The sequence below is a fragment of the Mytilus californianus genome, unplaced genomic scaffold (genome assembly GCF_021869535.1).
Source record: "Mytilus californianus isolate M0D057914Y unplaced genomic scaffold, xbMytCali1.0.p SCAF_5, whole genome shotgun sequence".
NCBI lineage: Eukaryota > Metazoa > Mollusca > Bivalvia > Mytilida > Mytilidae > Mytilus > Mytilus californianus.
Window position 1 is genome coordinate 79084535 of NW_026262701.1, and position 21731 is coordinate 79106265.

At 31.3% G+C, this 21731-nt stretch overlaps 1 protein-coding gene across 4 annotated transcripts in view; it reads left to right on the top strand.

Moving 5' to 3' along the window:
* Positions 1–10317, top strand: part of LOC127701485 (E3 ubiquitin-protein ligase AMFR-like) — a 30325-nt gene extending 20008 nt beyond the window's left edge. Inside the window, exons 13-16 of one of the 4 annotated variants that reach the window (XR_007982057.1) lie at positions 2812–2936; positions 3777–3899; positions 4578–6469; positions 6617–10317. Coding sequence is in view for 1 of the 4 variants with exons in the window: in XM_052205362.1 (XP_052061322.1) it covers positions 2812–2936; positions 3777–3899; positions 4578–4827 (498 nt within the window). In the remaining 3 variants the exon portion in view is untranslated. Of the gene's footprint in view, positions 1–2811; positions 2937–3776; positions 3900–4577 lie in introns of all 4 variants that reach the window. The other 3 variants (XR_007982058.1, XR_007982059.1, XM_052205362.1) reach the window with 3 other exon arrangements.
* Positions 10318–21731: the final 11414 nt, after the last annotated feature.

Here is a 21731-nt window from a genome sequence, read left to right on the forward strand (position 1 = left end):
TATTTCAGCCAGCCGAACAGTTTTTGTCTTATCCCGATTTCAGTTCCTTAAGACTTTGTAACAAAAGGCAAGCATTGTAATCAGTTGGGCTTCAAATAAACAAAGATTGACTCAAAAACGATTTTAAACTTGACTTTTGATATAAATTCGATGTTCTGACGTAAACTGTTCAATTGACGGTGCATCATTCGAAGTGTGCAATATCAGCGTACTCATATCTGCCTTAGACTCTTTATTTGTGGAAAATTATGCTGTCGTAAACTTTGCTTTCGATTTAAAAAAAACATTTTTTAAAATCGAATCAAATCAAAGTTTTATTTATTGTTGATACATTGCATACAAAGTAACTCAAGCTCTAGTGAGCTTTTAAAATCGACATTATAATACATTACACACAAACAAAATGACATGCAAACAAACACACATATTAAGACAAACAAACATATTATAAGACATAAGACAGCAAGCAGTCAAGCACATAAGCAAAATAAAATAATGCTGTTCATGCAGATAAATTATAAAATCAAAGCAAACTAATTTAGCATAAAAAGCAGCAAAAAAGCTAAGCTAAGCTCAAATCATAAAACACTAATCGCTAGCATTACATTGGCATGAGCTGCCATTCCAGGTCTGTATTAAATTGGAAAATTGAATTAAAGAAGTTTCCTGTCTGATTTGGTTTGGTAGCTCATTCCATAATTGTGCAGCACTATAACGGAAAGATTTTAGCCCATATCTTGTAGTGTTTACTCTCGGTATGATGCCGGATGTTGACTTGGCGATGGTAAACCATGGACCAGAGACGGATACGTAAAATCAGTGTACGTTTACAAAGCAAGATTGAGTTTAAGTAGCTCTTTCCAGGTTATTTCTTCAGGAAAATATTTGAAATGAATGTTAGATAAAGGTATCAATGATAATTTTAGCATTTTTGAAAAATTCGGATGCATAATAAAACCTCACACCTGTGCACATGCGCACACTTGTACTAGTTCAAACAACATGGTTCTGACGATTTTTCGCTGACAACCTTTATTACTACCTTTATTATTTTTTCATCAAATCATGTTCATATATGTATTTCTGATAATCTAAATCTTTTTGGCTAAATTGATTAGATGCAAACTTCTGAAATTTAAATATAACTTTTAAATAAATAGGCCGGTCAATGTCCGGTACAAAAAAGTTTATCTTTAGTGTGTAGATTATGATCTTATCGTTTTAAATACGTTTTTCTGATAGTCTCAATCTGTTGTTAAAAAGTAGTTAGATTTAGACCAGGAATGTTTTTAATTTACATAAAAAAATAACTTCCAAAAAGATCGATCGATGTTTGGCACAAATAGTTTACCTGACACAGATGATCACAGGTAAATCTCACCCGTTAGACACTTAATTAACCTTGATTGTAATGAGAGGGGATTATAGTAGGGCTTGTTTATAGAGTACTATCACTTTAATGACCGGAAAAGTGTGTCTGTTTAAGGCACAAGGTTAAGTCAAAATGGTTGATTTTTTCGGAATCACGTGAACGTTGAAATGGCAAACCTACATAGGATGTCCCTTTCATGCTTGGCCCAGTCGAACAATGTCCGATAAATTTACATTTTTCCGGCAAATATGACCGTTTAGGAAGCCTTGATCTAGACTGTATTATATATATCTATTTTGACCTTATTGTAAGAACTACTCATTGGAGCCTGGGATGTGTGGATTTAAGATATTATCTCAAGGAGACGCAATAATAAAAAGGTGACTTTATGCATTAATTTTAGAGTAATTTTTTAAATTTCCCGATATTAGGGATGCAAATCTTAAACCTGTGCAAATTTTGATGTACATGTATTAATAAGATAAATAATTGGAATCACTGTATTGGGAAACAACTTGTGAAATATCTTAAGATTACCAAATTTCCATGGTATGATTTTTTCATGTTATTTTCATCTCCCATGTCTTGTAAAAAAGATTAAATCGACTGTTCAAAATTCAAGAGTCAATCCTAAATTGAGGTAAATTATATGGCCTTCCAAATATCCTTTCAATTCCTAACATCACTGAAGAGACATTAATTGTTGAAATCCGGATATGGTGTACCAATTTTTGCACCTAATGTTTGGGGTAAACCATCTTTTCCGCAAGTTTATTGTTTTCTGTTTGATATTAAATTAATAATTAAGATCCATTTTGTTACATCTGGTGATCCGTTTATTTGGCAATCGCCATGGCAGTCAGCAGGGTTTAAGAGCATCTGTTGTTCGACCTGCTAGTCAAATGCGTTTTGTTAAAATATACTTTTTCACTTTTTTGGTCTTTTGGAAAATGTTGTTTGTGCTGTATTTAGACCCCTCTACCAAGAAATTTGTTTTGCATGCACACATATAAAAATTGCTGTTTTTATCCAACGCAATCATAGGTTTGAACATTGTTTTCAATTTAGAATTGTTTGTAAAAGAATTGATATAGATTTATAGGGCTCACACTACTTCAGAATCATAGGAAGAAATGAATTCTCTTTTTGAAGCTGATATGGAGAAGTGCTTGTTTGCGGCGCTATAATGTTTAATTTTTACAATGATATATCTTTTCATAGTTCTTCAATAACATGATTATGAGACTTTACTTCCATTAGTATTGTAAGATTTTTAGTACAGATATCTTTTAGCAATGTCCTATTTTTTTGAAAATTTATTTCGAATCCCTGAAATTTTAGATTATGAAAAAAAAATATAAAACATAAAAAGCAGTGCATGTTTTTGCTTTATAGTTATTCATAAACTTAACTTAATTGAAAAGTTATTCTAATTTTAGCAATTGTTGCTTCCTTCAGTCATATCACAGACAGGAGCAATGGCATTAGCTGAAAATTTGTACCAAGAACAGAATGATAGACCATCATATATTGATGAGAATGTTCCTTTTTTAGAGGAAAACAGGTACAACATTTGTAGTTGTTATAAAGTTACTTCAATACAAATTAATTTTTTTATAAATTATGTAATTCAAAATCTTGCAAATCCCTAAACAAGGAGTCAGAGGTGCTGTTACAGTTGCTTTTATGTTCAAGATTTTAGTTCAAACAAGATATAATTTTTGAAAGTTATATTCAACATATAAATACTGAGACACATTACTAACTAGTATACCGTGAAGGACAATATAACTGTCTCCCTTAGCCCTTGAACATTATTTATGTATTGCCCCATTCTAGGAGTGGGGACTATATTGCATTCACCTTGTATGTCCGTCATGTTCAACAAATATTTCTGTCACACTTTTCTCAAGTAAATTCCTACTGAATATAGCTTCATATATAATCAGCAGCTTGACAGTGATGAGTTGTAACATGTGAATACTTTTTGTCAGACACTGACTTCTTGATGGTGAAATTTTTTAAAATGTGGATTAAGATAACATTTTTTCTTACTTTTTTGAAGTACTACTGAACATATTTGATAATCAGCTTGATAGAGATGAGTTGTAACATTCGAGCATATCAGTCAAACACCTTTTTCCTGAATCCCAAAACTTTGACTTATGAGTTGGAGGTATGCTTAGCACAACAACATATCAATTTTTGTTTTAGGTGTTGATAAGGGTTTATAATTCCAAAATACAATTTTCTTTAAATTACAGATTTTTTTGGTGACACAATTATGTGATTGAAAGGAGATGTGTGGCAATTATAAATCATACTGCAAACTTACTGAAATGGACATTTTCTTTTCATACTCAGCAACCTGTAAATTATAATATATTTTTATATTTTTAACAAGGGAAGAAATTAATGAACCAGCTGCAGGTCCTTCAACTTTTGGAGGGAGATTCTCAAAGTCAACCTCAGAGAGGGAAGAAATGTTAAGTGATAGAAAAAATTCTATGTTGGAAATGGCTAGAAAGTAAGTAAATTTAATAGAATTTAGTGGAATTATATGTCAAAAGAACAGTTAATTTGAAATGATGAACAGATCTGATGGTGCTTATGATAAAACTTTAAAGTCAAGAGTAATGAAATTATTTGTAAATATTCTCTACATATAAGTGAAAGAAGTTATAGGAAAAAAGAGAAATATTCATATTTGTCTATTTTATTGAATACCAGAGGATTTGTCGAGCCTGAATAGGAATGTAATGCTGTTTGTTTTCTAAGCTTTAGTAATTTACTAAAAGAGTGTAGTTGAAAAAACATTTTACATATTGTTGTGTTAAAATGACTTTAAACTCATATCAGCATTTGAAGGCAGTTATTTTCATGCCCCCATCCTAGGTGATGGGGGCATTAATTACTACCCTTGACCGACCGTCTTTCCTTCCTTCCGTCTTTCCATCCGTCCGTCCCATTTTCATTTGTTTGAAGCTTGAACGGGGGCATTCGTGTCCTCTGACACATTCTTCTTTTATTGGAAATGTTTCCTTAATATATTGTTTGGAATTAACTGTAGGACATTAAGATTGTCCTTTTTTATAATATATGAATAAGGTTAGTACTGTGCCATCCTTCAATTAATGGACACAATAATCTTTGAAATGGTCTATGATGGTAATTATAAATATTACTATTTTTTTTATATTTATAGGAAATATTTAGACAAAAATAGTACAAACCAGGGTGATCTGAATAGTGTAGAAAACAGTGAAAATAAAAATAATATTTTACAAACACAAACATCAACAGAAGAATATCTTGGAAGGCCAGATTATACACATACATCATCAGGAGATCCTCTTAGAGATTATACACATACATCAACAGAAGATCCTCTTAGAAGGAGAGAATTACATTATATGGCAGCACAAAGAAGATTTAATGGAGAAACTCAATTGTAAATTATTAAAAAGATGTATATTATTTGTTAATATAATTAAATTTTTAAAATATTGTTTTGAAATGTGATATTTTCCAGTAGTTATATTTTTTTCTATAATTAAAATTTTTTCATGCTTTCCTTTAAAAAAAAAAATCCCTACATTTTGGAAGTCTGATAAATGTTGTAAATAAAATGCAACTAGATTGGATTGTATGAAAATAAATTTATACAAATCTTTAAATAACCTGTCAGTTTTGTTTTGTGATAAATTGAAATATTGATTTGGAGGAAATAAAATAAATAGAATTTTACTTGTCTGATTGACATTTGATGTTGTCCACACTTTTATTCATTTTTAGCTTACCTGGCCCATAGGGCCTTCAAGCTATTGCCATCAATTAGCATCAGTCCTCGTAAACTGTTTCATTAAAGAATTCTCCTCTCAAACTGAACTTTTCCTGAATGTTCCCAAGGGAATCTAGTTTTTAAATTGTATACAAGTATATAAAAATGGCTGCTGTTGTTTAAAATAGGACAAAGGGAGTAAAGTAGATTCATCAAAATAAGAAGGGTAAAAATGATCAGTAGGTCAAGTTCTATCTGCCATGATTGCAATATAGGTAAAAATAAATTTCAAAATTGTATATTGTTACCAGGTGAGCGATTCAGCCTTTTGGGATCCTCATGTTTTATTATTTCTAACTTTCAGAAGTATCAAAATTTATATGTTAAGCTATTTTGACTAATTAAAAGCAATTTTTGTCGAGCCTGCGACTTTTGTCGCAGAAAGCTCGACATAGGGATAGCGATCCGGCGGCTACGGCGGCGGCGGCGGCGTTAGCTAACTTCTTAAAAGCTTTATATTTTAGAAGGTGGAAGTCCTGGATGCTTCATACTTTGTATATGGATGCCTCATGTTACGAAGTTTCCGTCAGTCACATGTCCAATTTCCTTGACCTCATTTTCATGGTTCAGTGACTACTTGAAAAAAAAGTTCAGATTATTTGTAATGTTAAATTCTCTCTTATTATAAGTAATAGGATAACTATATTTAGTATGTGCATACCTTGCAAGGTCCTCATGCCTGTCAGACCGTTTTCACTTGACCTCGACCTCATTTCATGGATCAGTGAACAAGGTTAAGTTTTGGTGGTCAAGTCCATATCTCAGATACTATAAGCAATAGGTCTAGTATATTTGGTGTATGGAAGGACTGTAAGGTGTACATGTCCAACTGGCAGGTGTCATCTGACCTTGACCTCATTTTCATGGTTCAGTGGTTATAGTTAAGTTTTTGTGTTTTGGTCTGTTTTTCTTATACTGTATGCAATAGGTCTATTATATTTGGTGTATGGAATGATTGTAAGGTGTACATGTCCAACTGGCAGGTGTCATCTGACCTTGACCTCATTTTCATGGTTCAGTGGTTATAGTTAAGTTTTTGTGTTTTGGTCTGTTTTTCTTATACTGTATGCAATAGGTCTATTATATTTGGTGTATGGAATGATTGTAAGGTGTACATGTCCAACTGGCAGGTGTCATCTGACCTTGACCTCATTTTCATGGTTCAGTGGTTATAGTTAAGTTTTTGTGTTTTGGTCTGTTTTTCTTATACTTTATCCAATAGGTCTACTATATTTGGTGTATGGAATGATTGTAAGGTGTACATGTCCAACTGGCAGGTGTCATCTGACCTTGACCTCATTTTCATGGTTCAGTGGTTATAGTTAAGTTTTTGTGTTTTGGTCCGTTTTTCTTATACTGTATGCAATAGGTCTATTATATTTGGTGTATGGAATGATTGTAAGGTGTACATGTCCAACTGGCAGGTGTCATCTGACTTTGACCTCATTTTCATGGTTCAGTGGTCAAAGTTAAGTTTTTGAGTTTTGGTCTTTTTTCTTATACTATTATGCAATAAGTCAACTATATTTGGTGTATGGAAATATTCTATGATGTACATGTCAGTCTCGCAGGTTTTATTTGACCTTGACCTCATTTTCACAGTTCATTGCTCAGTGTTAAGTTTATGTGTTTCAGTCTGTTTTTCTTAAACTATAAGCAATAGGTCAGCTATATTTGTTGTATGGAAGGATTGTAAGCTGTTCATGTCTGCCTGGCATGGTTCATCTGACTTTTACCTCATTTTCACGATTCATTGGTCAATGTTTAGTTTTCTTGGTTAAGTCTGTTTCTTAGAAACTATAAGCAATAGGTCAACTATATTTAGTGTATTGAATGATTGTAAGGTGTACATGTATTTCTTGTTTGGTTTATATGACCTTGACTTCATTTTCTTTGATCATGTTAAGTTTATGTAATAGTTGTAGTAAAGCTTTCATTTAGGACTATCAACATAATATCAATGGTTAGTAAAGAAGGCGAGACATTTCAGCGTGTCCACTCTTGTTTATTTTAAATTTGGATATGGTCAGTAGAATAATCATTAAAGATAAAAAGCCAATTAATAAGAAGTGGAAATTAAAAAATAAAAAAATGTAACTCAATAAAATTGTTTAAAAAAAAATCCAATTAAAATGTTCACAGTTATTGATATCAGTAGAAAATAGTTTTAAGTTATTAAATTGAGTTTTATTATATATTGTTGATTTATTATATTTGAACATTTCTGCTCTACACCGGTGAACATTTTCTTGTGTCCTATCTTAAGTTTACCATATTAGCCACATATGTACATATGATATGGGTTTCTGTATTTTTAAAATGTGGCATGCATATTTTTATTAAAAATCTCAATATCCAATCAAAGAGTGGTTGTAAACATGAAATAAGAGAGTACTGATTGTTTCTTAATATCTAACTCAATTTTAATTGTGTTTCATCTTTGTGTCTTTTTTTTGGGGGGGGGGGTCAACCATGGTTGGGTGTGTTTACCCCAATGGAGCAATGTAAAATGTTGAAGCACAAGATTGTAATTTATTCCCACTTTAACACAAATTAGAATGTGCTTTATGCAAAGTTCAGTAGAAAAATAATACAAATGAAACTCTTTAAACATTTTTCAGTACACTTATATATGAATAATCTGTGACTGAATGTACATACACTAATGTTTGTGAAATTTTCTCTGTGATATTGTAAATATACATAATTTTAACTTTAAAAGCATAGACACTTTTAATCATAAATAAATAATAAATTATGAAATAACATATTGTTAATCCTCAGCTTAGCTTCTGTTGTCCATATGCTTGTTCGTCAATGTTATAATCTCCTTTTTTCCTAAAAATCCTATGTAAGAAAGTGCCTTTTTCACTATAAAAAAATGTTCATAGAAGATGTAAATATTTTAACCAATTAATTGGTTTCAGTTGTAAATTTAATATGCCATACTGGCACACTTTATATTTTGTTGTTGTATAACGTTATGATTGATTTTATTATCATTTTACATCATAGAATATTCATAATACCATAACTAGACTTGTAAAAAAGTGCTTTTTTGTTTTAATGCTAACATTGTACTTCAATATTGTCATGTCAGCTAAAGTGACTTTAACTATGTTTTTTCCATGGAAAATAGTTTTAGACGTAAGTTAACATTCATTACAAATCAACATTTAAGTTTACAAATTGTGTATATGAATTAAAATATGTGCTAACTCTAAAAATTTTAAAACACTAGCTCATACTTCTGTGCTAATGTCATCTTGATTTGTGGTGTTTCGACAAAAATGATTAAATTCACCTGAATTTAGAAAGAAAATTCAGTTTACTGTAAAAGTAATTGCAGAATATTTCATGCTTTGGATGTATATAAATATTTACCACTTGACAAAAATTAATTGAACAGTACAGTTTAATGGTCCTGTATGTTTTAAGTGCAGATATTTTTTTGGCTCAAAAACAAAGACTTTTCATAGATTTTTGTTCAAAGAGTTATTGATTTGTCAATTAATGCTAATTACTTCAGCAAGATTGTAATGATGATTTTGTAGTTTTACTAAGAACTAAATGAAGATAGATTTCATGACATAGTTTGAGTGTGAGTTTATTCCCTTGTCCACCATTTTGGAGGTGTTAATCATTTGACTAACCAAATTGAAACCTTACTAGATCGTAGTGATAAATTAAGAAGGCTGACATAAAAGAAAATTTTCAGAAAACAACTTTTTTTAAAGTCTAGCTGTTTGTATAACAAGTTGAATGTGGTTGATTTATGAAGGAATTTATGTTCGTAGACTCCAAAAATGACAACAGAAGGGAGGTAACTCTTGCTCAAAATGTTTAAATTGAAAACTATCTATGAACATTGTTAAACAAAAAGTTTTTATATTTTGTACAATCATTTTTGGGGTAAATTATGCATGATATGTACTAATAATTGTATGTATATATGAGTATATGAATTGTATTATCATTTCAGACAATAAGGTTTATTAAATTTTATGGTTTTATTTTTCATTTAGAAATTGCAACTTATAAGCAATTGCTGCATTAAGTATCATTTATTATTATGAACTAAACTTTTAAGTTGTAGATGCACAATTGAAATTGCTCATAATTTAAAACTTTCAGGAGTTGAATTAAAATTGTAAAGGGACTTTAAAACATATTAAAAAAAACTCAAAGAGAAATTTGTTCAAAAAAGATTTAAAAAGTTGTAAAAGTTCATTTTAAAAACAATTCAGGTAAAAAAGGAACAGAACTATTCAAACACCCTCAAATACTTGCTGTTGATTACCTTGATGCTATAAATATTTTAAACTGGAATTTTTAAATAGACCATTAAATAAAAACCATGTTAATTGAAGTTTCAGTTGAAACTGGTTATATTTTTTTTTCTAAATGTTAGTTATAGTATATGTTTGTTATGAATAAAACCACATCAAGTTATTAAAATCAGTATGATTATCTATGTAGGTGTATTTTATAACCACAATATAGGTAAATTATGTAAATTATTCAAGTTGTATACTGTGAATTCAATGTACATTTGATATTTTTAATTACATAAATTCAAATTTTGCTGTTAAAATTTTTTATAATTTGAATAAGTTCAGGTATATTACACGAAATTGAAAGTATAGTGGTTAAAATTTAATACATTTTAGGACATGATTGTAAGGCAAGAATAAAAAGACAGAAAATTACAAAATGAAAGGTTGCATTATCAAAATATCAAGTTCTATATAATGATATACTGAAGTGCCCTGTCAAGGAGAGTACCTTCCAACAGTACTCAGGATCTCTGGTTCTTTGTAAAAGTTATAATTTAATACCATGAATTCTGTTTATTTGTATGAAATGCATCTTTTTTTACACATCCATATTAAAAGATATACATTTTGGGTATACAGAGCCTGTATAGTCTGTATTATAAATTACAATTTACAGTAATACTGACATGTCTACTAGAAAGTAATTTGGACAGAATGTACCATAGATAATCCTGATGTTTTGAATTTACAGTTTACATGTATATTATAAATAAATGATTGATTATCTTAAAAATCAGGTCAAATAAACAACTGTTTTTTCCAGGTTATGTTGTTTTTATCTGTTATCTGTTATCATGAATGTTCCCATCATTTTGCCTTTGGAAGCTCAGCAACTATATCTTATAGATTTCATCTATGAAGTAGAGGAGGACTATTATTCTATCATGGTTTTTGTCATGCCTTGACGGAGTCAAAAAGCGAGACATAGGTATGCTGTTTCCGGCGGCAGCGAAGGCGGCATCAACAATGTATTAGTTTGTGATTAGGTCTTGTTTATGGTGAACCGCTAGTGGTAGGTCAATGATATTTGGTATGCATTTGAATTAGCATTGGCACATCTCATTACCATGGAGATTATTTGGCCCCATCCCCTCAGTCATGGTTTATTGACTTTGAAACTTTGTTTAGTTTTCATGTATTAGTTTGTGATTAGGTCAGTTTATGGGGAACCACTTGTGGTAGGTCAATGATATTTGGTATGCAGTTGTATAAACATTGGCATATCTCATTTCCATGGAGTTTATTTGGCCCCGCCCCTTCAGTCATGGTCTATTGACTTTGAAACTTTTGCTTAGTTTACAAGTTAATGTTTGTGTTTAGGTTTCTTTAAAGGGAACGACTAATGAAAAGTCAATAGTATATGGTATACAGTTGTATTAGCATTAACACATCTCATTTCCATGGAAATTGTTTTGCCTTGTACCTTTAGTCATGGTTCATTGACTGAATATTTGCATAACTTACATGTTAAATTATTGTTATTTTAATTTCAACATTTGCATTTCCAAAATAACAAATAGGCGAAACATATCTCTGTGTTAACAGTTTATTATATAATAAATTAGTTTTTTGTTTCTGACTTGAAAAAGTAATAGAATACATTTTGTATTATGTAGGGAAATGGCTGGCCCTTTCTGATTCCCTTTAGTAGTAAAAATTACAAAGTTTTAACTTGCTTTGCCTGGGAACATTTCATAACACATGATTGTTTTTTGTACTTTGTGACCTAAGTACATTACCAGCTAACATTGAAATTTCTGTGAATTTTAAGAAGAATCCTACTTAAATTTAGATCACTACAACCAAGGTAAAGAAAGGTCATAGATGCTAAAAATAGCCCCAAGTCAGTGCAGAAAACAGGTTTTATTGATGATAAACCTAGTTAGGATTCTTGATGATAACCCAAGAATCCTATTTCCGATTAGAACCCAAATGAGTCTGTGGTGTCAGGTAATGAGGGAAAGATCCAAATTGAGTTGCAGATACTTTTAAAAACAATTTTTATAGAAAATTTGTAATCTTTGAACATTTGAATTTGTGGTTCACCTGTATCCACCAAACCCATGAAAATTGGTATCCAACGAATAATAATGAATCCACAGTATTCTAAATGATGATAACTTGAACCTTACATTGAAACAAGACTTTGATGAAGTATAATTTTAGAAGTGTTCTTCATCTTTTAATATATTATTTATTTTTTTTATGAAAAACGTACTCTAAATGTTTATCAACTTATGTAACAGTAAGATGAAGGTAAATATGGAGAAATCATCAGGTTTTGCATGGAAAGGTTGTGTAGCTTTTTTAACCCTCTCCTCAACAAACAGAGGTTTATTTTGGTGGGGTGTATATACCGGAATTACCTTGTCAATCAGTCTGTCCATTTGCCTTGTAAGAGTAACTCTTCATAAATGGCTTGACAGATATTGCTGAAACTTTATAAACTTTATGTAAAAGACTACCTGAAGAGGTGCATAATGGAATATAATCTCGTTCCATTTTTACAGGTGAGATAATCAATTTAATTTATATTATAGATGTACTAAAAGTATTGCAGGGTTGTGAGTTCACTCATAGTACTAGTTATTTTACAGCAAGCAATAAAAGGCCTCGGAATGACAAATGTAAAACATTTCAAAAGAGAAAATTATAAGTCAGTTTTCTTGGATTCCTTCAGTTTAAGAGGTTATATGAAATGAATGTGCAGAGTATCACAATTTTGAAACTTTTTTGGCTGGAAGTAGTTAATTTTTATCTCACCAGGCTCAAAGGGCCAGTGTCAGCTTTTCTCATCACTTGTCCAGTAACCTTTACAATAAACTGCTTCGCTGAGCGCAGCTAGATACGCCCGCAGAGGTCCGACCCTGAACAGTTGGGGCAGAAATGGACACAACATTCAAGCTTGATTCAGGTCTGAATTTGGATTGTAATTAAATATTTGACATATTATAGGTTTCTGAATAAATGTATTCAAAGAACTTAAATTGGTTATATGAATTGAATTTATATTCAATTAAAAATTTCTTGCTGTTGTGCAACACTTAGTAAATCTGTTGTCAAGACTATAAACAAATAAAGTTCAATCGTCCTGAATATGCATGAAATATTTGCCACTGGACGTTAAGCAACCAACAATCAATCAATGCCATATTAGAAATTTATGAAAATAAAAAGGGAGCTTACATCAATAGATATAAACAATTCACCAAAGTTTCATAAGAATTGGTGACAGCATTTTTGAGTTATTGTCTGAAAACTGGAAAATCACCCTTTTTTTAATGAATAAAACCCCATAACTCAGAAATGTTAAATGTAAAATTTATAAAATTCTAAAGAGAGTTTACATCAATACATACAAACAATTCACCAAAGTTTCATAAGAATTGCTGAAAGCATTTTTGAGTTTTTGTCCGAAAACTGAAAAATCCCCCCTTTTTTTATGGATAAAACCCTGTAACTCGGAAACGTAAAATCTAAAATTTATAAAAATCAAAAGAGAGCTCATGTTAATAGATATAAACAATTCACCACAATTTCTTGCAAGTTGGTGAAAGCATTCTTGACTTATTGTCCGAAAACTGGAAAATCCCCCTTTTTTTAATGAATAAAACCCCATAACTCGGAAACGTAAAATCTAAATTTTATAAAAAACGAAAGGGAGCTCACGTCAATAGATATAAACAATTCACCAAAGTTTTATGCAAATTGGTTAAAGCATTCTTGAGTTAATGTCCGACATGTTGACGACGGACGGACGGACAGACGGACAACGGTATACCATAATACGTCCCGTAAACGGGCGTATAAAAATCTTCTCTGAAACCACTGGGCCAATCAAACAAAACTTGGCCATAATCATCTTTTTGGTATCTAGTTTGAACATAAGAGTGCACACACTAATGCTTTACTTATCATGGCTAAAAATCTGTTATATGAAGGTTATATATTAAAAGTATCACTTAACTTTAACATTATCAATGATCCATAAAAATGAGGTCAAGGTATGATGAACCCTGTCAGACAGACATGTACACCTTATGATCATACCATGCACCAAATATTGTTAACCTATTGCTTACAGTATCTGAGAAACATACCTAATTCAGAAAATTCAACAAGATACTATAAGCAATAAGTCAAATATATTTGGTGTATGGAATGATTGTAGGGTGTAAATGTTGTCATGCAGGGTACATCTGACCTTAACCTCAATTTTATGGTTCATTGATCAATAACCATAAAATTGAGGTTAAGGTCAGATGTACCCTGCATGACAACATTTACACCCTACAATCATTCCATACACCAAATATATTTGACTTATTGCTTATAGTATCGGAGATGCCGACTTAACCTTGAAATCTTAACCTTTATCACTGATCCATGGAATGAGGTTGAGGTCAGGTGAACCCTGTCTGACAAAAAGTAGACTTCTATTGTTATCCTATTACTCATAATAAATGAGTATTTCACATGACCAAAAAAAATGTGCAGCTTTCAAGCAGTCACTGAACGATGAAAATGAGGTCCAGGACAATGGCAGTCAGAAACTTCATAATATAAGTCATCTGTATACAAAGTATGAAGCATCCAGGTCTTTAAACAAATGGTTTATGATGTAATCAGAAAGTAATTCCTGTCTCGCATTATGCGACTTTTGTTGCAAGCTGGACAAAAATGTGTCCTTTGATTTCTCCAGCCAACCAACATGGCTGCCAGGGCTAAAAATAGAACACAGGGGGTAAAAGGAAGGTATTTACTATTATCTTGATAACAGTTATAGTTTTTGCGATTTTGGCTCTCATCTTTAAAATATGATAGATATAGGTAAACTAAATGCCAAAATTTATCAGCAGGACAGGATCTACAAATAAGTTAAACAAGACAAAAACGTCATTAAACTCCTTATAGGAGTATAGCACTTGAAAAACAATTGTTTACACATTTATCTTTTTCATAGAAAATGCAGTAGATGGAGAGAAACTGTAATATGGCAAAATTGAACAGCAGGACAAGATCCACTATAAGGTCAAAAATGTTGGTTTAATCCTTATAGGAGTAATTGCCCTAGAATGATGAATTTTAACCATTTTCTGTTATTGAATTTTTTGCATGAGTTATAGTTGATGGAGAGAAACTGTAAGAAGCAAAAATGATCAGCAGGACAACTTCTACAATTCAGTCAACATGGCCAAAATCATCTGTTGACCTCGTATAAGAGCTATATTGCCCTTGAAAGACACTTTTTACCTATTTTTGTGTTTTTTTTAAGACACTATAGTATATTAAAAGAAACTAAATATCAAAATAGAACAGCAGGACAAGATTCCCTTATAAGTCAGCATGACCAAAATTGTCATCTGACTTCTTCCAGGAGTAGGGGTAATTGAATGCCATTGAATGATAATTTTTTACAATTTTGTGGGTTTTTTTCGTGTAAACTAAAGAGATGGAGAGAAACTCAAAAAGCTAAAATTATCAGCTGGACACCCAATTTACAAATTAGTCAATATGCCTGAAATCTTCAGTCTTCTCCTTTTAGGAGTTATTGCCCTTGAAGGGTGATATTACATTTTTTGGCATTTTTTCTGGAAAACTATTTGAAATATGCTCATTGCATTGTATCAATTTTATGCAAAATTGATAGGATTTGTGGAGCCTCTGGTTTAAACAATTGAATTCAGTGCATGGTCATAAAATAAAGTTTGAAATAGAAATCATTTTTGGTTTAAATGTAAATGTGATCATTCCTGAATAAAATTTTAAAACTTCTAAATTTAGATACAAAACTTAACTTGGATGTGTCTGAGCTGTCAGTAACACAATAGCAGGGTTACTGAGATTAACAGCTGCTTTTTATTAAAATTTACATACAGATATGAAGTGGTCTGCAGCCATCTCAATAAGTGTACCCGTACAGGACATCTGGTATAAAATTAGCAGGTCAGTCTGATTTACATTTCACTATTTATTGACTAAACTAGTTTATTTTCCTATTTCAGTTTTCTGATATGAAGTCAACTAGTACAAAAGATAATTAAGTGATTTTTCTCCTTCAGTCCCAGGACCTCACTACTAATTTAAATAAAAATCAGAATAAAGTTAGTCATAACTGTCACTCTTCATTTAGCAACTGCATACCAAAAATCTGGCCATTTTAGGTAACCAGGACAGTGGAAAGTTATTATTAAGCAGAATAGAATGATGGACAAGGGTTCTATGTAACACTAATCTTCCATGCTGATCAATAAGAATTAAATGTTTTATAAAGTCCATTTAATATATCCACTGAAAAGGAAATTTAGTACAAATACAATGTATGTTCACAAAAGGTTTGATGGATGTATAGATTGGTGGCAAGTTTTACATGTTTTTAGGGCAAGAACATGTTATATGAATATGAACCCTGCTTTGTATTCCACCAACACATAGACTGATTTTTAAGAGTAAAAGTCCACAAGAAGACATGCTACCTTACCTAGACACATCACCCGTTTTTGCTCATACTCCTAAATGCTGCATGTAGCAAATACAGATTTTCATGTCTTTGGTTTTAGCCACCTAGGGAGTGCCTAGACAGGTTTGTCTTTGGAGTTCAGTTTGTTTTTTGTTCTATAACAGATTATTTTTTATTTATAACCTTGTACCACCAGCATGACCTGTTTTAAATGATATTCCACACAATATTCTGAGTTCTCGAAAAGTGGTGGTCCAAAGATTTTGATTACCAAAATTTGCTATGGACCAACACAATTTTGGTATTTTGCATTGGAAATAAAAGTGAGGACCAGCAGATTTTCTTCAAGGACCAACAGACAAAAAAAGATTTGGAAAACTCTATTACTGTAAAATTTGGTTCATCTTGATTAAAACACACAAGACAAAATGATGAAAATGTGATAATTAATGGATGCAAAATGATGGCAATAGCTCACCTTCATCAAGATTGCAAATATGCTTAAAACCTTCTGTACAATGCCATAAACGGATAGCATCATAGCATGTGCGAATATCTAAATAAACATCTGGGCCATGAGCGCATGATACGCCCGTCGTCTTGTGTGTGAATTTTTATGCAATAATCATAAATAGTTTCTGACATATGGGGCAACATGAGAAAACCCCCTTTTTTTTACAAAAAACTCAATATCTCTAAAATAAAATTTTGAATCAAAACCAAAAAGTATACAGATCTTTAGATTAATATAACTAAGAAGTGTGTAAAATTTTAAGCAATAATAATAAATCATTTTTGAGATGAGACGCGACATGTGAAAAATCCCTCCCCTTTTTTTACAAAATACTCAATAACTCAAAAATAAAATTTTGAATCATCACCAAAAAGTAAACAGATCTTAAGATTAATATAACTATGAAGTGTGTAAAGTTTTAAGCAATAATCATAAATTGTTTTTGAGATATGGCGTGACATGTGAAAAATAAACAGCTACGCCATGACCGCATGATACGCCCGTCGTCTTGTGTGTGAATTTTTATGCAATAAGCATAAATAGTTTCTGACATACGGCGTGACATGCGAAAACCCCCTTTTTTTTTAACAAAAAACTCAATATCTCTAAAATAAAATTTTGAATCAAAACCAAAAAGTATACAGATCTTAAGATTAATATAACTAAGAAGTGTGTAAAATTTTAAGCAATAATCATAAACTGTTTTTGAGATACGGCGCGACATGTGAAAAACCCCTCCCCCTTTTTTAACAAAATACTCAATATCTCTAAAATAAAATTTTGAATCATCACCAAAAAGTATACAGATCTTAAGATTAATATAACTAAGAAGTGTGTAAAATTTTAAGCAATAATAATAAATCATTTTTGAGATGAGACGCGACATGTGAAAAATCCCTCCCCTTTTTTTACAAAATACTCAATAACTCAAAAATAAAAATTTTGAATCATCACCAAAAAGTAAACAGATCTTAAGATTAATATAACTATGAAGTGTGTAAAGTTTTAAGCAATAATCATAAATTGTTTTTGAGATATGGCGTGACATGTGAAAAATAAACAGCTACGCCATGACCGCATGATACGCCCGTCGTCTTGTGTGTGAATTTTTATGCAATAAGCATAAATAGTTTCTGACATACGGCGTGACATGCGAAAACCCCCTTTTTTTTTTACAAAAAACTCAATATCTCTAAAATAAAATTTTGAATCAAAACCAAAAAGTATACAGATCTTAAGATTAATATAACTAAGAAGTGTGTAAAATTTTAAGCAATAATCATAAACTGTTTTTGAGATACGGCGCGACATGTGAAAAACCCCTCCCCCTTTTTTAACAAAATACTCAATATCTCTAAAATAAAATTTTGAATCATCACCAAAAAGTATACAGATCTTAAGATTAATATAACTAAGAAGTGTGTAAAGTTTTAAGCAATAATCATAAATTGTTTTTGAGATACGGTGCGACATGTGAAAAAAAACACACACCTGTTTTAGTTACTAAGTCCCGTAACTCAAAAAGTTTTAATCTTATTTTCACCAAAAAGTATACAGATGGTTTGACTATCATAAGAAACAACTATGCTAAGTTTCATGAAATTTGGATAAGTCATTCTCAAGTTACGGTGTGACATGTTTACGCCGGACAGACAGACGGACGGACGGCGGACATTTGTATACCATAATACGTCCCGTCAAAAATTTGAAGGGCGTACAAAAACACACACCTGTTTTAGTTACTAAGTCCCGTGACTCAAAAAGTTTAAATCTTATTTTCAACAAAAAGTATACAGATCGGTTGACTATCATAAGAAACATTTATGTTAAGTTTCATGAAATTTGGATAAGTTGTTCTCAAGTTACGGTGCGACATGTTTACGCCGGACAGACAGATGGACAGACGACATTTGTAAACCATAATAACTCAAAAAGTTTTAATCTTATTTTCACCAAAAAGTATACAGGTTTGACCATCATAAGAAACAACTGAAATTTGGATAAATTGTTCTCAAGTTACAGTGCGACATGTTTATGCCGGACAGACAGACGACATTTGTATACCATAATACGTCCCGTCAAAATTTTGACTGGCATATAAAAATATTACCGCTATTCATAATCTGTGACACTTTTTAGCTTCAACGCTGGTATCTCTTTTTAAATGGTTCATGTAATCTTTATTTTTATTTGTGCTGTTCTAAACATTTCCTGACCACTTAATAGATAATGAAGGTTCAGTGTGTATAAAATAGACTTCACACAGAGAGATGTCTCGCCTGCATGTAATTTTAATTTTATGAATAATAATGCAAATGTTGAATTTTAAAGGGCAAAACTGTAACTTGTAATCTATGCAAAACTGTAACTTGTAATCTATTCAAAACTGTTAAAGTCAATGGACCCTGACTGAGAGTAAGGAGCCAACTAATTTCTACACAAATAAGAAAAGCCAATGCTAATACAGTTGAATACCAAAAGTTGACTTGCTATAAGTTGTATCTTTAAACTGACCTTACAAATGGTTGACACCACCAATGACGAAAAACAGCACACCTAACTCTAGCTTCTGCAACTGTGTTGCAGCAAGACAAAAACAGCAGAATTTCATTTTTATAATACAGGTGAAAATGTTTATGTAAAAGTAGTATTTAAAGTTCTGTTAATAAAAATCAAGCTATACATGTACAACTTTTATTCTGTTTTATTCTATCAAATTTACAACAAATATATTAATGATTAAGTTTTAAAGTCTGATGAATAGATGTCTTTGTTTTATCCTCTCCATTCAATGAAGACACCATTGGTACTACAAAAACATCTGAAAATAAAATAAAATAGTACACAAAATCATTCTCAGGCCAGTACACAGAGGAAAAACTTTAAAAAAGAAATAAACCTAAGATAAATGTGTGTTCAATACAAACAATTGTTTGTATGAAATAGTGTAAGCATTTCCTTTTTAAAATGTATTCCACATGAAAGTTGTACACACAAAATACAGTTTTCAATTTTGAATTTACCACCATTTTGTGCAATGTCAACATTGGCATTTGGCTGTGAGATGGAGAAATAATTTATAGTTAACCTACTTGTAAGGCTTGCTACTAATGATTCCAACAACAGAAATAGGCGTGTTGTACACCATTTTGTAGATAATTTAATGTAGATCAGTGGGAAAGACAACCGTGGAATCGAAATATAACAGAAGTTCGTGGCTGACTGTCATTTTCTAAAAAATGTTGTGTTATATATTAAGGTCAGATCTACTCTAACATTGTTTGGTTGATTATCTAGGCACTTTATATATATATTTATCAGTATTTCTATTATTCAGAGACAAGTGCCTGTTTTTTTCGTTACTTTAAATTTGTGTACTACATTGATTACTGTCTGAATTTGAAGGACAAAATTTTATGTTAAAAATTCATTTCATTGTTGTACTACAATTACTGACAATTTCCAAAACAGCAACATTTTTTCAAAGTGAGTACTCAATCAGTAGGCTAACATTACGACTGTGATATGGACTCGGCTGTGGATTTCCTCTGCCTATTATTTTGGCTAAAATTTAGAACTAACCCTATATATATCTGATTCTCTATGATAACTCTGTAATTTTTTTTGTTCGAATTGTTTAATATGCAATTTGTGTTTACACTGATGCCAATGGAAACAGAATGTAATGAGTAGAAAATTTGAGAAAGGTGGCAGCTGCCAATGCAACTCGAAATTCAAAACGATTTATTTGAATATAAAATAAAATGCTCCGCAGGGCGCAGCTTGATACGACCGCAGAGGTCGAACCCTGAACAGTTGGGGCAAGTATGGACACAACATTCAAGCTTGATACAGCTCTGAATTTGGATTGTGATTAAATATTTGACACAGCATAGGTTTCTGACACAGAATGAATGTGGTCTAAGAACTTAAAAATTTTAAATTGGACATTCACCTATTATGGTCCAATATCCAAAATCTAAATACATGGTTAGATTCAGCATATCAAAGAACCCCAAGAATTCAATTTTTGATGAAATCAAACAAAGTTCAATTTTGGACCCCGATTTGGACCAACTTGAAAACTGGGCCCATAATCAAAAATCTAAATACATGTTTAGATTCAGCATATCAAAGAACCCTAAAAATTCAATTTTTGTTAAAATCAAACTAAGTTTAATTTTGGACCCTTTGGACCTTAATGTAGACCAATTTGAAAACGGAACCAAAAATTAAGAATCTAAATACACGGTTAGATTCGGCATATCAAAGAACCCCAATAATTCAATTTTTGATGAAATCAAACAAAGTTAAATTTTGGACCCTTTTGACCTCAATGTGGACAAAGTTGATAACAGGGCCCAAAAATCAAAAATCTAAATACATGGTTAGATTCAGCATATCAAAGAACCCCATATATTCAATTTTTGTTGAAATCAAACAAAGTTTAATTTTGGACCCCGATTTGGACCAACTTGAAAACTGGGCCCATAATCAAAAATCTAAATACATGTTTAGATTCAGCATATCAAAGAACCCTAAAAATTCAATTTTTGTTAAAATCAAACTAAGTTTAATTTTGGACCCTTTGGACCTTAATGTAGACCAATTTGAAAACGGAACCAAAAATTAAGAATCTAAATACACGGTTAGATTCAGCATATCAAAGAACCCCAATAATTCAATTTTTGATGAAATCAAACAAAGTTAAATTTTGGACCCTTTGGACCTCAATGTGGACCAATTTAAAAACGGGGCCCAAAATCCAAAAACTTAATACACGGTTAGATTCAGCATATTAAAGAACCCCAAGAATTCAAGAATAAAACCCCATTGAAATTGATCAAGAAATAAGCAATTTATACGAAGTATCTTCTTTTGCACAATACTGTGCAATTGAATATTTCTTGCTATTGAGCAATACTGTACAATTGACAATTTCTTGCTATTGCGCAATATTGTGCTATTGGATATTTCTTGCTATTGCCCAATACTGTGCAATTGAAGATTTCTTGCTATTGCGCAATACTGTGCAATTGAAGATTTCTTGCTATTGTGCAATACTGTGCAATTGAAAATTTCTTGCTATTGCACAATACTTATTAGATAATAATTTACACATCCTGTTTGGTGTGTATCTCCTACCATATCATTATTATTTGCTTTTAAATATTAATCAGAAATAACCAACTTAAAATGGAAAATTT